At 43.2% G+C, this 15,569-nt stretch overlaps 1 protein-coding gene across 2 annotated transcripts in view; it reads left to right on the top strand.

Annotated features, from left to right (window-relative positions):
* The window catches only part of KATNA1 (katanin catalytic subunit A1), a 63,380-nt gene that overhangs the window by 2,658 nt on the left and 45,153 nt on the right, over positions 1-15,569 (top strand). For both annotated transcript variants that reach the window (XM_038002277.2, XM_038002278.2), the window contains exons 2-3: positions 8,840-9,014; positions 14,734-14,891. In XM_038002277.2, coding sequence (XP_037858205.1) covers positions 8,853-9,014; positions 14,734-14,891 — 320 coding nt within the window. In that variant the 5' untranslated portion in view covers positions 8,840-8,852. The remainder of the gene's footprint in view (positions 1-8,839; positions 9,015-14,733; positions 14,892-15,569) is intronic.

The raw sequence follows: 15,569 nt of genomic DNA, 5'->3' as shown, positions 1-15,569 counted from the left end.
CTTGAATGAACGACCCATGTACGTTATGTTAAAAAAAACTGCAAATAAGTGGAACCCAGCCTGAGTCCTTTAAAAATTAAATGGGTAAGGTATCCTCTTTAGGTGTGAAATAGGCAGGGCCCTGTATTTGTTGTTTAGAGAGAGAATAAGAATCTTAGAACGCAGATATTTGGATATTTTGCCTGTTCTTTTTCAGTCTCTTTGATCACTTCTTTTTCCTAATCCTAGAGGAGAAAAAAAAAACTTTCTCTATGGAGACACAACGCTGCATCACTTACTATATTTGCTAGAAATTTTGCTGTAAAATTGGGATTTCAGTATTTTAAAAAATTTGATTCTGTCACTTGAGTTAAAATTTCACATTGCATCTTGCTCAGTTTGATTAAGTTAATTTAGTCACTAGCTGACTCATAAATACTCAAGGCATGTAAGCAAAAGGGTGGTTCTGTTAGAATAATGTAAAGGAAAAACTTGCTGTGAGATAAAGCAGGCATAGTGTATGGTTATCCTTCTCTCTAATAATCCGTGTAGCCAAGAGCCTGAATGTTGGGGCAATCTCATCTTTATAAGTGTTCTATTAATGTTGAACCAACAGATTATGTTTATAGTTCATAGTGCTTATACTGTGTCAGTCAGCTTTTTTTTCCTTTTTTTTTTTTTTTTTCTTTTTGAGACAGAGTCTCGCTCTGTCGCCCAGGCTGGAGTGCAGTGGAGCAATATCAGCCCACTGAAACCTCCACCTCCTGGGTTCAAGCGATTCTCCCACCTCAGCCTCCCGAGTAGCTGGGACTACAGGTGCCTGCCACCACACCTGGCTAATTTTTTGTATTTTTAGTAGAGACGGGGTTTCACCGTGTTAACCAGGATGGTCTCAATCTCCTGACCTCGTGATCCGCCTGCCTTGGCCTCCCAAAGTGCTGGGATTACAGGCGTGAGCCACCGTGCCCAGCCAGCTTTTTTTTTTTTCAAATAGATTCATTTCTTCAAATATTGCCAGATATTGTGCTAAATAGAGTCAGTTTCTAGTCTTCCTGCAGTAGGATTTTAGCAATGATAAAGCTATATTGTTGAAAATTGGGAGAATTTCATAAATTTACAGTTGTAACATTCATTTGAGAAGGGTGTTTTGGGCTTAGAGAGTAATAAGGGAATGCGGAAAATTATTTTCAGCTAACATTTAGTGAACTAAGTGCTTTAATACTATTTTCTGCAAACACATTGTTTCTTTAATAATCAGGGATTTTTCAAGTCATTTGTTAATGTAGCCTTGGATTAGACTTTACATTCATGTTTGTTAGAAAATATCAATTCATTGGCTTCTAAAGAATTTTATCTGACTAGAAAGAGTTCAAAACATGGAACCTTTAAAGAAGGCTTAGAGGGACTTGTATGAGTTTTGGGCCATTGAATCATGGCCTTCAAGAAAAAAACAAGGACCACCTATATGTAAGTAACAACTTAATTTAAATTTGTTTTTATTTAATTTAATTTTTTTTTTTTTTTTTTTGGAGACAGAGCCTTACTCTCTTACCCAGGCTGGAGTGCAGTGGCATGATCACAGCTCATTGCAGCTTTGACTTCCTGGGCTCGGGTCATCCTCCCACCTCAGCCTCCTGGTAGCTGGGACTACAGGCGCATCCCATCAGACTACAGGCGCGTCCCATCATGCCCAGCTAATTTTTTGTAATTTTTGTAGAGATAGGGTTTCACTATGTTGGCCAGGCTGGTCTTGAACTCCTGGGCTCAAGCGATTCTCCTGCCTTGGCACCCCAAAGTATTAGGATTACAGGCATGAACTACTGTGCCTATTTTAGATTTTTTTAGTGGGAAAGTGGGAAGAAAGATCTCCAGGGAGACTATTATGGAAAAGAGGAAGAGAGGGAAAAGACATGAAAGGCTTGACATCCAAGCTCATCTAGAACAACTGTATACTTTTAGCAGCAGGCCCCAATTATACTTTTCTAACACCCTTGCCCAGACTAGGTGTCTCTGTAGGGCATGGATGACTTCAGGGCAGAAGTAATCACACAAGAATCAAGCTGTAATCCCAGCTTGGAAGGGATGAGCTGAGGATCAAGGAATGTGAACATGCTGAGGGTCAGGAACTGGACAAGGTTACAAACTCTTGGTAGTTACAGCAAAAACCTGGCCAGGCATGGTGGCTCACGCCTATAATCCTAGCACTTTGGGAGGCTAAGGTGGGCTGATTGCTTGAGCCCAGGAGTTCAAGCCAGCCTGGGCAACATGGTGAAATCCCTGTCTCTACAAAACATACCAAAAAAAAAAAAATTAGCTGGCTGTGGTGGTACACATCTGTGGTCCCAGCTACTCAGGATCAGTTGAGCCCAGAAGATCAAGGCTGTAGTGAGCCGTGATGGCGCCACTGCACTTCAGCCTGGGCTACAGAGTGAGACCCTGTCTCAAAAAAAAAAGGACAACTAGGCAGTATTCAGTCATTGGAAGATTGATTGAGATCTACATTTGAGGCCATAGTTCTAGGTACTAGAGAGATACCAGTAAATAACAGAGAGATATAGTCCTTGGCCTTTAGGATTTTATTAAGATAGAATGTCATCAGTGGTCATGAATCCAGGGAGGCAAGATTTAGGTCATAGGATTTTATTCCTTTTCTTTTGGAGCTCAGATGCCCAGTCTTAAGTTACTCATAGACCTTAGTTCATAGCTATATTGCTTCATAACAGATTATCCCAAAACTTGGTGACTTAAAACAACAGACATTTATTGTCTCTCTCACTGTTTCACTGGGTCAGGAATTTGGGCATGACTTAACTGGATGCTTTAGATTCAGGGTGTTTCTCAGAGCTGTGGTCAGGTATTGGCCAGAGCTATAGTCATCTCAAGGCTCTAGTGAGGAAGGATTCACTTTAGATCTCACTCACATGGTTGTTGGCAGGATTCAGTTCCTCAGGGGCTGTTGGACCGAGGGCCTCAGTTCCTTACTGGTTATTGGCCTGGAGCCTCCTTCAGCTCTTTGCCGTGTGAACCTCTGCCCAGGCAGCTCACTGCGTGGAGCTGGTATTCCATTTGAGTGGGGTCAGCAAGAGACAGCAAACAAGATGGAAGCCATAGTCTAATCTCAGAAATGGTATTATGTTATTTGTTACAAGCACACATTCAAGGGGTAGTAATTATATAAGGGTACAGATACCAAGAGGCAAAGGTCATTGAGTGCCATCTTAGAGGCTCCCTATGATTATCCATGGATATAAGGCCCTTCTTCTCTTATATTTATTTTTTGTTTCTCTCCTACTTGTCATAAGCAGTTTCTCCACTCATATATTTTCCTCCTCACCTTCCATAGACTTTCTAATATATTTAAGGTACTTTCTTGGGTATGTATGCATCCTTTAAAAATGAGTATTTTATATAGCATATGTATTTTTAATTTATAAAATGACATTGGGATTTAGATCTTGTTCTATGTCTGAGACTTTTTTTTCACCCAACCCTGTATTTTGATCATCTATCCATGTTGCTATATGTAAATTTTATTCATTGCTTCTATCTGCTACATGGTACTCTGTGGTCTGTATCCACCATATTTCCCCTAGCAGGGAATAAATAGATTGACACTACTTGATTTCTCAAAGATTTCTGTCATTAATGTCCAAAACCAAGTTCCTTTATGGATCTGTATGAGACTTTCTCTGGAAGATTTACACAAGAATGGGATTGCTGGGTCATGGGGTGTATATATACATATATATGTGTGTGTATGTACACATACGTATACATGCATACATAATTTCCCCAAGTACTGCCAGATTGCACTCCAAAATGACTATGCCAGTTTATGCCTGCAAATTGATGTAAAGGTTTCCTTTTTCCCAAATCCTTGCCAATACTTAGTATTATTGCACTTACTTTTGAGTCTGGTGAATAGAAGAGGTCTCTTGGCCGGTCGCATAAGCTCACACCTGTAATCCTAGCACTTTGGGAGGCCCAGGCGGGCAGATCACAAGGTCAAGAGATTGAGACCATCCTGGCCAACATAGTGAAACCCCTTCTCTACTAAAAATACAAAAATTTAGCTGGGTGTGGTGGCGACCACCTGTAGTCCTAGCTACTTGGGAGGCTGAGGCAGGAGAATTGCTTGAACCTGGGAGGCAGAGGTTGCAGTGAGCCGAGACTACACCAGTGCACTCCAGCCTGGGCAGCAGAGACTCTGTCTCCAAAAAATAAATAAATAAAAAATAATGAAAAGAGGTTTCTCATGGCTTCGGTTTGTATTTATTGGTCACTTCTGTCTGTGCTTGTTTGCCGTTTGGGTTTCCCTTCTGTGAATTGTCCCTTATACTCTTTCCTCATTTTCTTGTGAGGTACGTTTGTCCATTAATGTGAGGAATTACAATGATAGATTTTCTGATCTTAAGTCATCCTTGCATTTCTGGGATAAACCCTTCTTGATCATGGGGTGTGTGTGTCGATGCATTGTAGGTAAACTAATATTAGGATTTCCATGTTCGTAAGTGAAATGGGTCTTGTGTTCTTATTCAATTAATTGAGATGATTTCAGCCTCATAAAAAAGAGTTGCTCAGCTTTTCTCTTGTTTTCTGGATCAACTTTTATGTGGTTGAAATTATTTCTGTTTAGAAGCTTGGTTAAAAAAAACCCCCAGGCCAGACCGGGTGTGGTGGCTCATGCCTATAATCCCAGCACTTTGGAAGGTTGAGGTGGGCAGATCACCTGAGGTCGGGAGTTCAAGACCAGCCTGACCAACATGGAGAAACCCTGTCACTACTAAAAATACAAAATTAGCCAGGCGTGGTGGCGCATGCCTGTAATCCCAGCTACTCGGGAGCCTGAGGCAGGAGAATCGCTTGAACCCGGGAGGCGGAGGTTGTGGTGAGCCGAGATTGCACCACTGCACTCCAGCCTGCGCAACAAGAGCAAAAACTCCATCTCAAAGAAAAAAACAAAAACAAAAACAACAACAACAAAAATACAAACCCGAGGCCAGGCGTGGTGGTTCATGCCTGTAATCCCAGCACTTTGGGAGGCCGAGGTAGGCGGATCATGAGGTCAGGAGATCGAGACCAACCTGGCCAACATGGTGAAACCCCATCTCTACTAAAATACAAAAAATTAGCTGGGTGTGGTGGTGCGTGGCTGTAGTCCCAGCCACACGGGAGGCTGAGGCAGGGAAATCACTTGAACCCAGGAAGTAGAGGTTGCAGTGAGCTGAGATTGCGCCACTGCACTCCAGCCTGGCAGCACAGTGAGACTCCGTCTCAAAAAAAAGAAGAAAAACCCAAAAAACAAAAAACCCCACCATACTTATAGAAATCATCTGGACCTGGAGCTTTTTCTTTTCTTTTTTTTTTTTTTAATGTTTCCTTGAGACAGTCTCACTGTGTCTATGTTGCCCAGGCTGGAGTACAGTGGCACTATCTTGGCTTACTGTAGCTTTGACCTCCCCAGGCTCAGGTAATCCTCCCACCTCAGCCTCCCGAGTGGCTGGGACTACAGGCACACACCACTATGCTCTGCTAATTTTTGTGTTTTTCGTAGAGATGGGGTTTTGCCGTGTTGCCCAGGCGGGTCTTGAACTCCTAAGCTCAAGCAGTCCTCCAGCCTCAGCCTCCCAAAGTGCTGGGATTACAGGCATGAGCCACCGTGCCTGGCTGAGACCACTGTTAAAAGCTGCTGTGTCGACGTGTCTTTTTTCATCAGCTCCTCACTCTATCCAGGTCTAGGTTGGCCCTGAAATACTCTGCTATCTCTGTTTGGTATTGGGCTGGCACTGCTGTTTTTCTGGCTGATGGTGGGATAGGGCTAGAGTGAGCAAAGATTGGCCAGTGCAATGAAAAGCAGAAAGGATGCAGCTAGAAAACAAGCTATGAAATACACTTATCTAGATACCCCACTGACACACAAAAGAAGTTAAAAAAAAAAAGTCTTGTTTTCTTTATACTTATATGTCTTCTCAACTTTACTGTGATCTTTCATGATTTCTTCACCTTTTTAGTCCTCTAGGCTTGAAACTTCATTCATTTTCAACTTTTTCTCCACACAGTGAGTTCCTGAGTAATCTCAGCATTTCTTTCACCACAGTGTTTCTAATTTGTTTCTTTTTATTCCTGTAGCCACATCCCTAATCCAAATTATTGCTCCCCAAAAGCATGTAAATCTTTCCAGCCTTGAACTTCACCATGTGATTTACAGTTAATAGTCATTGTGAACATTAACAAAGCTCACATTTATCAGGCATCTGCTTCTAATGCTTTATATCCACATCCATATATCCATATCCTACTACGTGCATTTTTAAAAATTGCTTTCTTATTTTTTTTTTTTATTTTTTGAGACGGAGTCTTGCTCTGTCGCCCAGACTGGAGTGCAGTGGCACGACCTCAGCTCACTACAAGCTCCGCCTCCTGGGTTCACGCCATTCTCCTGCCTCAGCCTCCTGAGTAGCTGGGAGTACAGGCTTCTGCCACCACACCCGGCTAATTTTTTGTATTTTTAGTAGAGACGGGGTTTCACTGCATTAGCCAGGATAGTGTCGATCTCTTGACTTCGTGATCCACCTGCCTCGGCCTCCCAAAGTGCTGGGATTACAGGTGTAAGCCACTGTGCCCGGCCAAAAATGTTTTCTCGAGACACAGTCTCACTCTGTCTCTGTTGCCCAGGCTAGAGTGCAGTGGCACTATCTCAGCTTACTGTAGCTTTGACCTCCCCAGGCTCAGGTAATCCTCCCATCTCAGCCTCTCGAGTAGGTGGGACTACAGGCGCACACCACCATGCTCTGCTAATTTTTGTATTTTTTGTAGAGATGGGGTTTTGCCATGTTGCCCAGGCTGGTCTTGAACTCCTAGGTTTAAAGGTTGGATTAGGTTCTCATATATAGAAAGTTTCATGGCAGATACTTTATTGAAGACCTACTATTTGTCAAGTAGTATGCTTGGTACTTTTTTTTTTTTAATTTTTTTTTTTGAGACGGAGGCTTGTTCTGCTGCCCAGGCTGGAGTGCAGTGGCCGGATCTCAGCTCACTGCAAGCTCCACCTCCTGGGTTTACACCATTCTCCTGCCTCAGCCTCCCGAGTAGCTGGGACTACAGGCGCCGCCACCACGCCCGGCTAGTTTTTTGTATTTTTTTAGTAGAGACGGGGTTTCACCGTGTTAGCCAGGATGGTCTCGATCTCCTGACCTCGTGATCCGCCCGTCTCGGCCTCCCAAAGTGCTGGGATTACAGGCTTGAGCCACCACGCCCGGCCGCTTGGTACTTTAAATAGTCTTTTATTGTTTATAGCATAACTCCTGAAAGTAGTTGCTGTGACAGTTCTACAGATACTAAAACAGGCTTAGAAAAAAGTTTAGGGACTCGACTAAGGTGGCAGAATTACAATTCTAGCCAAGATTTTTCTAACCTCAAAATACATATGCCTTCTGCTAATCCACACTGCTTCAAAAAATGTATCTAATATTCACTATTCATTCTGCCAATGTTTAATAAGATGTGTGTCATGCAAGGATCATATAGTCTCACACCTTTCAGATGCAAATCCTACTGTCAGATAACAGTCTAATAGAGACAAGACATATATAGAAACTATAATTTGAAGTAGACAGTGTCTTGGGATGAAAGTCACAGTAAAGTACAGGGGGGCTTTAGAGGAGGGAGAGTTTATTTTGAACTGAGGAGTTCAGGGGGTAGACATACTAGGAAAACTGCCTTCTGAGCTGGGCTTTGACAATTGGGAGGGTTTGAATGTGGGAACTTTTTAAAAACAATATTTTAATTGTTTGTTTGTTTGTTTGTTTGTTTGTGTTTCAAGACAGTCTCACTCTGTTGCCAGGCTGGAGTGCTGTGGCGCGATCTTGGCTCACTGCAACCTCCGACTCCCTGGTTCAAGCAGTTCTCCTGCCTCAGCCTCCTGAGTAGCTGGGATTACAGGCACGTGCCACCATGCCCAGCTAATTTTTGTGTTTTTAGTAGAGACCGAGTTTCACCATGTTGGCCAGGATGGTCTTGATCTCCTGACCTCATGATCCACCCACCTCAGCCTCCCAAAATGCTGGGATTACAGGCATGAGCCACCGCGCCTGGCCTGTTGGTTTGTTGGTTTGTTTGTTTGAAACAGTCTTGCTCCGTCTCCCAGGCTGGAGTACAGTGACGCAATCTTGACCTATTGCAACCTCTGCTACCCTGGTTCAAGCGATTCTCGTGTCTCAGCCTCCCAAGTAGCTGGGACTATAGGCATGTGCCACCATGCCCAGCTAATTTTTACATTTTAGTAGAGACAGGGTTTCTCCATGTTGGCCAGGCTAGTCTTGAACTCCTGGACTGAAGTGAGCTGCCTGCCTTGGCTTCCTAAATAAAATACTTCTTTGAGGCCAGGCCTGGTGGCTCATGCCTGTAATCCCAGCACTTTGGGAGACCAAGGTGGCGGGCAGATCACCTGAGGTTAGGAGTTCAAGACCAGCCTGGCCAACATGGTGAAACCCCGTCTCTACAAAAATACAAAAAAAAATTAGCCGAGCATGATGGTGGGTGCCTATAACCCCAACTACTTGGGAGGCTGAGGTGGGAGAATCACTTGAACCTGGGAGGCGAAGGTTGCATTGAGCCGAGATCATGCCATTGCACTCCAGCCTGGGAGACAGAGCGAGACTCCGTCTCAAAAAAAAAAAAAAAAAAAACTTTCTTTGAAGGAGTGGAAATAGCATGAGCACACATACAGAAATGGGAAGTGTGGTATGTATGATTGTGAGTTTCTTGAGGGGACACTGGAAAGTATTTTTTAATAACTATACTTATTTTTAAGAGACATGTAAACCTCAAGTGTTTCTTTTTTTCTTCTTCTTCTTTTTAGCTTATAGTTGAGCATGAGTCTTCTTATGATTAGTGAGAATGTAAAATTGGCTCGTGAATATGCATTGCTGGGAAACTATGACTCTGCGATGGTCTATTATCAGGGAGTTCTTGACCAAATGAACAAGTATCTGTACTCAGTCAAAGATACATACCTCCAGCAAAAATGGCAACAGGTGAGAATAATGGCTACTGTGTGTTTTAATGGCTTAAGTACTAGGAAGAGAAAATTTAGATCAGATGTCATGCTATATGTAGTTACATGTTAAAACTGTATGGCTGGGCGCAGTGGCTCACGCCTGTAATCCCAGCACTTGGGGAGGCTGAGGCGGGCAGATCACAAGGTCAGGAGATCGAGACCATCCTGGCTAACACGGTGAAACCCTGTCTCTACTAAAAATACAAAAAATTAGCCAGGCGTGGCGGCGGGTGCCTGTAGTCCCAGCTACTTGGGAGGCCGAGGCAGGAGGATGGCGTGAACCTAGGAGGTGGAGCTTGCAGTGAGCTGAGATCCCACCACTGCACTCCAGCCTGGGCGACAGAGCAAGACTCTGTCTCAAAAAAAAAAAAAAAAAAAGACTGTATGACTACTGAGCACAGTACACAGTGGCTCACTCCTGTAATCCTAGCACTTTGGGAAGCCAAAACAGAAGGATCACTTGAGGCCAGGAGTTCAAGTCCAGCCTAGACAACATAGCATGACTTCATCTCTACAAAAATAAAAAAATTAGCCAGATGTGGAGGTGCATGCCTGTAGTCCTAGGTACTAGGGAGGATCACTTGAGCCTGGGAGGTTGAGGCTGCAGTGAGCTATGCTTGTACTACTACACTCCAGCCTGGGCAACAGAGCTAGACCTTGTCTCAAAAATAAAAAACAAAACATAAGTATTTGAGTTATTACACAGATTTCTATATAATATTACTTGAAACTTTATTAATAATCACTTTCACCATCAGCAGTATTATGAGTTCTACTTAACTCTAATTGCTGGAATCTAGTAAGAGGGTTTTTTTGTTTGTTTGTTTTTTCTCGAGACAGAGTTTTGCTCTTATCATCTAGGGTGGAGTGCAGTGGCGCGATCTCGACTCACTGCAACCTTCACCTCCCAGGTTCAAGCCTCCTGAGTAGCTGGGATTACAGGCGCCTGCCTCCACACCCAGCTAATTTTTGTGTTTTTGGTAGAGACGGGGTGTCACCATGTTGGCCAGGCTGGTCTCGAACTCCTGACCTCAAGTAATCTGCCCGCCTTGGCCTCCCAAAATGCTGGGATTACAGGCATGAGCCACTGTGCCCAGCCACGAGTTTCTTAAAATAATGGTTTTGACATTTTTTGTTCAGATTTTTACTTGGTAAAAATAGAGTAGACTTTATTAAGCCATTGTCAAAACTGTAAATGGCTTGTGAATCTCACAGGCATCATATATATATATTTTTAATTTTTGAGAGAGGTTCTTGCTCTCTTTCCCAGGAGGGAGTGCAGTGGTGCGGTCTGCAGCCATGACCTCCCAGGCTCAAACAGTCCTCCCACTCAGCCTCCTGAGTGGGGGAAACCACACCACACGTGTGCCCCACTGTGACCTGCTAATTTTTAAATTTTTTGGTAGAGATGGGATCTCCCTGTTTCCCAGGCTGGTTTCAAACTTGTAGACTAAAGTGATCCTCCCACCTCAGCCTCCCTGAGTGGTGGGACAGGTGTGAGCCACCACACCCAGCCTCATATTCCTTGTATAACAGAACTTTATAAAGCAGATTATGGTTGAATCCCATTGAGAAATTTCAGTTACTGAGGACCAACAGAAATTTAAAATTGGAAATTGTGTAACTTACAGGTCCAGTGGAGAGTGGCATTTATAACAAGGCTCAACTATGTCACAAGAGGAAAAAAATGTTAAGAAAATAATAGTCTTGCCGGGCGTGGTGGCTCACACCTGTAATCCCAGCACTTTGGGAGGCTGAGGTGAGCTGATCTCCTGAGGTCAGGAGTTCAAGACCAGCCTGACCAACGTGGTGAAACCCCATCTCTACTAAAATACAAAAAAATTAGCGGGGTGTAGTGGCGGGTGCCTGTAATCGCAGCTACTTGGGAGGCTGAGGTGGGAGAATCTCTTGAAACCAGGAGGTGGAGGTTGTAGTGAGCCAAGATTGCGCCATTGCACTCCAGCCTGGCAACAGAGCGAGGCTCTGCCTCAAAAAAAAAAAAAAAAAAAAAAAAAAAGAAAGTAATAGTCTTTTTGAGCTGATCTTCTAAATGGAATATTATACCTCAAATTTTACTGAGCTGCGTTTTAAATATTGTTCAATATTTGTCCTTAATTTTTTTGAGAGAAATAGCCTATCTCTTTGAACTTAATCTATTTCCCTATATCTGTCCCTCCATATCCTTTACTGTATCCATATAATTACCAGAAGGGGCAAATATTTTATTTTATTTTATTTTATTAATCTTTTATTTATTTATTTTTTATAGACATGGCATCTCACTATGTTATTCAGGCTGGTCTTGAACTCCTGGACTCAAATGATCCTCTTGCCTCAGCCTCACAAAGTGCTAGGATTATAGGCGTGAGTCACCATGCTCGGCCTAGAAAATATTTTATTTCATAAGGAGTCTTAAGTTTGTCAGTGAAGGACTTTTAGACCTTTTGTTGTTTGGCCAAAGACTTCTACTTAAGTCTAAGCTTTTGTTTAAAGGCACTTAAGATTAAATCATTTAAGTTATAAAACAAAACGTTATCATCTTAAATTTCATTTCAATATTATATATATAGTTTTTTTTAACCATGTTCTTTTTTTTTTTTTTTTGAGATGGATTTTCTCACTTGTTGCCCAGGCTGGAGTGCAGTGGTGTAGTCTCAGCTCACTGCAGCCTCCACCTCCTGGGTTCAAGTGATTCTCCTGCCTCAGACTCCCGAGTAGCTGGGATTACAGGAGCCTGCCACCACACCCAGCTAATTTTTGTATTTTTAGTAGAGACAGGGTTTCACCTTGTAGCCAGGCTAGTCTTGAACTCCTAACCTCAGGTGATCCGCTTGCCTTGGCCTCCCAAAGTGCTGGGATTGCAAGCATGAGCCACCATGCCTGTCCTACCATTTTCTTATTATGGTAAAATATACATAACACTTTACTGTTTTTTTTTCTTTTTTTTGAGATGGAGTCTCACTCTCTTGCCCAGGCTGGAGTGCAGTGGCGCAATCTCTGCTCACTGCAACCTCCGCCTCCCGGGTTCAAGTGATTCTCCTGCCCCAGCCTCCCGAGTAGCTAAAATTATAGGTGTGCGCCACCACACCCAGCTAATTTTTGTGTACTTTTGGTAGAGACAGGGTTTTTGCCATGTTGGCTAGGCTGGTCTGGAACTACTGACTTCAGGTGATCCGCCTGCCTCAGCCTCCCAAAGTACTGAGATTACAGATGTGAGCCACTGCACCCGGCCTTGGCCATTTTTAAGTATACAACTCAGTGGCATTAAATACATATATAATGTACAGCCGTCACCATATGTAGTTTTTAGGCTGAGTTAAGACCCATTACTATAATACAGTTGAATCAAAACTATATGTAGGTTTTTGAGGGTTTTTTTGAGGCAGGGTCTCAGTCTGTTCCCTAGGCTGGAGTACAGTGGTGCAGTCATGGCTCACTGCAGCCTTAACTTCCCAGGCTCAAGCAATCCTCCCATCCAGCCTCTGGAGCAGCTGGGACCACAGGCACAAACCAACATGTCTGGTTTATTATTATTGTTTTTTTTAGAGATGGGGTATTGCCATGTTGGCCAGGCTTAGTTTTTAAATTGTGTCAAGATTCCTTTTCTCTTTTATTTTTGAGTTGGAGCCTTACTCTCAAAACTAGGGCCATTTCACTACATTCCAGACTGGGTGACAGAATGAGACCCTATCTCTAAAAAGTATTAAAAAAAAAAAAAAAAAAAAAGACTGCTTTTAAAAAAATACCTTCGTTGTATATGAATTGAGACCTTTTTCAGTCTGTAGGTTGTGACCCATTAGTCGTAAAATTAGTATATTCTGATCAGTGTCGTTTTCGTTTTTTAGAAATTATTTACTGATAGATAATAGTTGCACATATCTTGGGCATACACATTATATTTTGTTTCCTATATACAATATTTAATTATCAAATCAGGGTAATTGGGATTATTCAGCATTTACAAAGTTAATTAAATAGCATAAAAGTTATCAAAGTAGGGCTGGGCATGGTGGCTCATGCCTGTAATCCCAGCACTTTGGGAGGCTGAGGTGGGAGGATGGCTTGAACCCGGGAGTTTGAGGTTATGGTGAGCTATGATCGTGCCACTGCAGTACAGCCTGGGCAACAGAATGAAACCTTGTCTCTAAGAAATAACAATAAAGTTTGACAAAAATGAAACTTTCACAAGTTGTGCTTTGATGTTTTTTTTTTTTTTCCCCTTGGGCTCAAGCAATTCTCTCACCTCAGCCTCTCAAGTAGGCAGGACTACAGGCATGGGCCACCATGCCCAGCTAATTATTCTTGTAGAACTTTAAAGTTATGCCTGACTTTTCAGTTTGTTATTCAATTTGTTTTGTTTTGTTTTATTTTTTTGAGATGGAGTCTCGCTCTGTTGCCCAGGCTGGAGTACAATTGCATGATCTCAGCTCACTGCAACCTCTGCCTTGTGGGTTCAAGCAATTTTCCTGCCTCAGCCTCCCAAGTAGCTGGGATTCCAGGTGCCCACCACCACACTCAGCTAATTTTTTTTTTTTTTAGTAGAGGTGGGTTTTCACCATTTTGGCCAGGCTGGTCTTGAACACCTGACCTCAGGTGATTTGGCCTCCCAAAGTGTTGAGATTACAGGTGTGAGCCACTGCGCCCAGCCTATTAGGCAACTTATTTATTTATTTATTTGAGCCGAAGTTTCGCTCTTGTTTCCCAGGCTGGAGTACAATGGCGTGATCTCCAGCTCACCACAACCTCTGCCTCCGGGGTTCAAACAATTCTCCTGCCTCAGCCTCCCGAGTAGCTGGGATTACATACATGTGCCAGCATACCCGGCTATGCAATTTAAATAAGAATGTAAATTAGTAGTATTATTTAATTAGCCTGGAATTTTTTTTTTGAGACAGAGTCTTGCTGTGTTGCCCAGGCTGGAGTGCAGTGGCGCAATCTTGGCTCTCTGCAACCTCCACCTCCTGGGCTCAAGCAATTCTCCTGCCTCAGTCTCCCAAGTAGCTGGGACTATAGGCGCTTGCCCCATGTCCAGCTAATTTTTTGCATTTTTAGTAGAGATGGAGTTTTACCATATTGGCCAGGCTTGTCTCAAACTCCTGAGCTCAAGTGATCCGTCTGCCTCAGCTTCCTAAAGTGCTGGGATTACAGGCATGAGCCACCATGCCTAGCCTATCCTGGATGTTTAATTCATTTTATCAGAATTAGTTTTGCAATTGAGGGCCCGGCACAGTGGCTCACGCCTGTAATCTCAGCACTTTGGGAGGCCTAGGCAGGTGGATCACGAGGTCAGGAAATCAGGACCTTCCTGGCTAACATGGTGAAACCCTGTCTCTACTAAAAATACAAAAAATTAGCCGGGCGTGGTGGCAGGCGCCTGTAGTCCCAGCTACTCTGGAGGCTGAGGCAGGAGAATGGCGTGAACTCGGGAGGAGAAGCTTGCAGTGAGCGCAGAGGAGTGATCACGCCACTGCACTGGTGACAGAGCGAGACTCTATCTCCAAAAAAAAAAAAAAAATTTGCAGTTGAAAACATAAATTTAATGAACTGTTTTTAAAATTTCGATAGAATATCTTGATGTGGTTTACTGGATATCTGATATCAAAATGGAGTTTTCTAACATCTCTAATAAATGGCTCTCATTAATTTTGACAGTGATATATTATAGAAATTTAAAGATGCTTCTTCTTTGAAATCAGGTTTGGCAGGAAATAAATGTGGAAGCTAAACATGTTAAAGATATCATGAAAACACTAGAGAGCTTTAAACTAGACACCACTCCCTTGAAGGCAGCACAGCATGACCTTCCAGCTTCTGAGGGAGAAGTCTGGTCCATGCCTGTACCTGTTGAACGAAGGTAAGTGGAGACCTTTTAAGAAACCAGTTAGCCCAAGAAGCTTATAGCATTGATTATATCTAGGAGGAGGATGGGGTGGCTGAGAGACAGGAATGGGAGGGAGTTTTCTTTACTGAATGTTCACTCTTTTATAACTCACTGGTCTTGAACCTTGTGCCTTTTTTGACCTATTTCAAAAAATAAGATTTCGGTAGGAATAATTTAAAAATACGCTTTTGTGAATGACCTTAAAGTGGTAGAGACAGTGTTATCTTGTGGAAGGAGAATGGGGTTAGGAATTGAAATATTCAGGCTCTGTGTCTGTCTTTGCCACTCTCTGTAGCTTTGGGAAAATAGTAGAACCTTTCTAGGCCTCAGATTTTTCTTTTTTTTCTTTTTTTTGTTTTTTTAGACGGAGTCTCACACTGTCAGGAGACTGGAGTGCAGTATTGCGATCTCAGCTCGCTGCAACCTCTGCCTCCCGGGTTCAAGCAACTCCCCTGCCTCAGCCTCCTGAGCAGCTGGGACTACAGGCATGCATTACCATGCCTGGCTAATTTTTTTGTATTTTAGTAGAGACGGGGTTTCACCATGTTGGCCAGGCTGGTCTTGATCTCCTCACCTCGTGATTCGCCTGGCCTCAGCCTCCCAAAGTGCTGGGATTACAGGCCTGAGCCACCTTGCCCGGCCAGGCCTCAG

The sequence above is a fragment of the Chlorocebus sabaeus genome, chromosome 13 (assembly GCF_047675955.1).
Source record: "Chlorocebus sabaeus isolate Y175 chromosome 13, mChlSab1.0.hap1, whole genome shotgun sequence".
NCBI lineage: Eukaryota > Metazoa > Chordata > Mammalia > Primates > Cercopithecidae > Chlorocebus > Chlorocebus sabaeus.
This window is presented reverse-complemented; position numbering and strand designations above follow the sequence as displayed.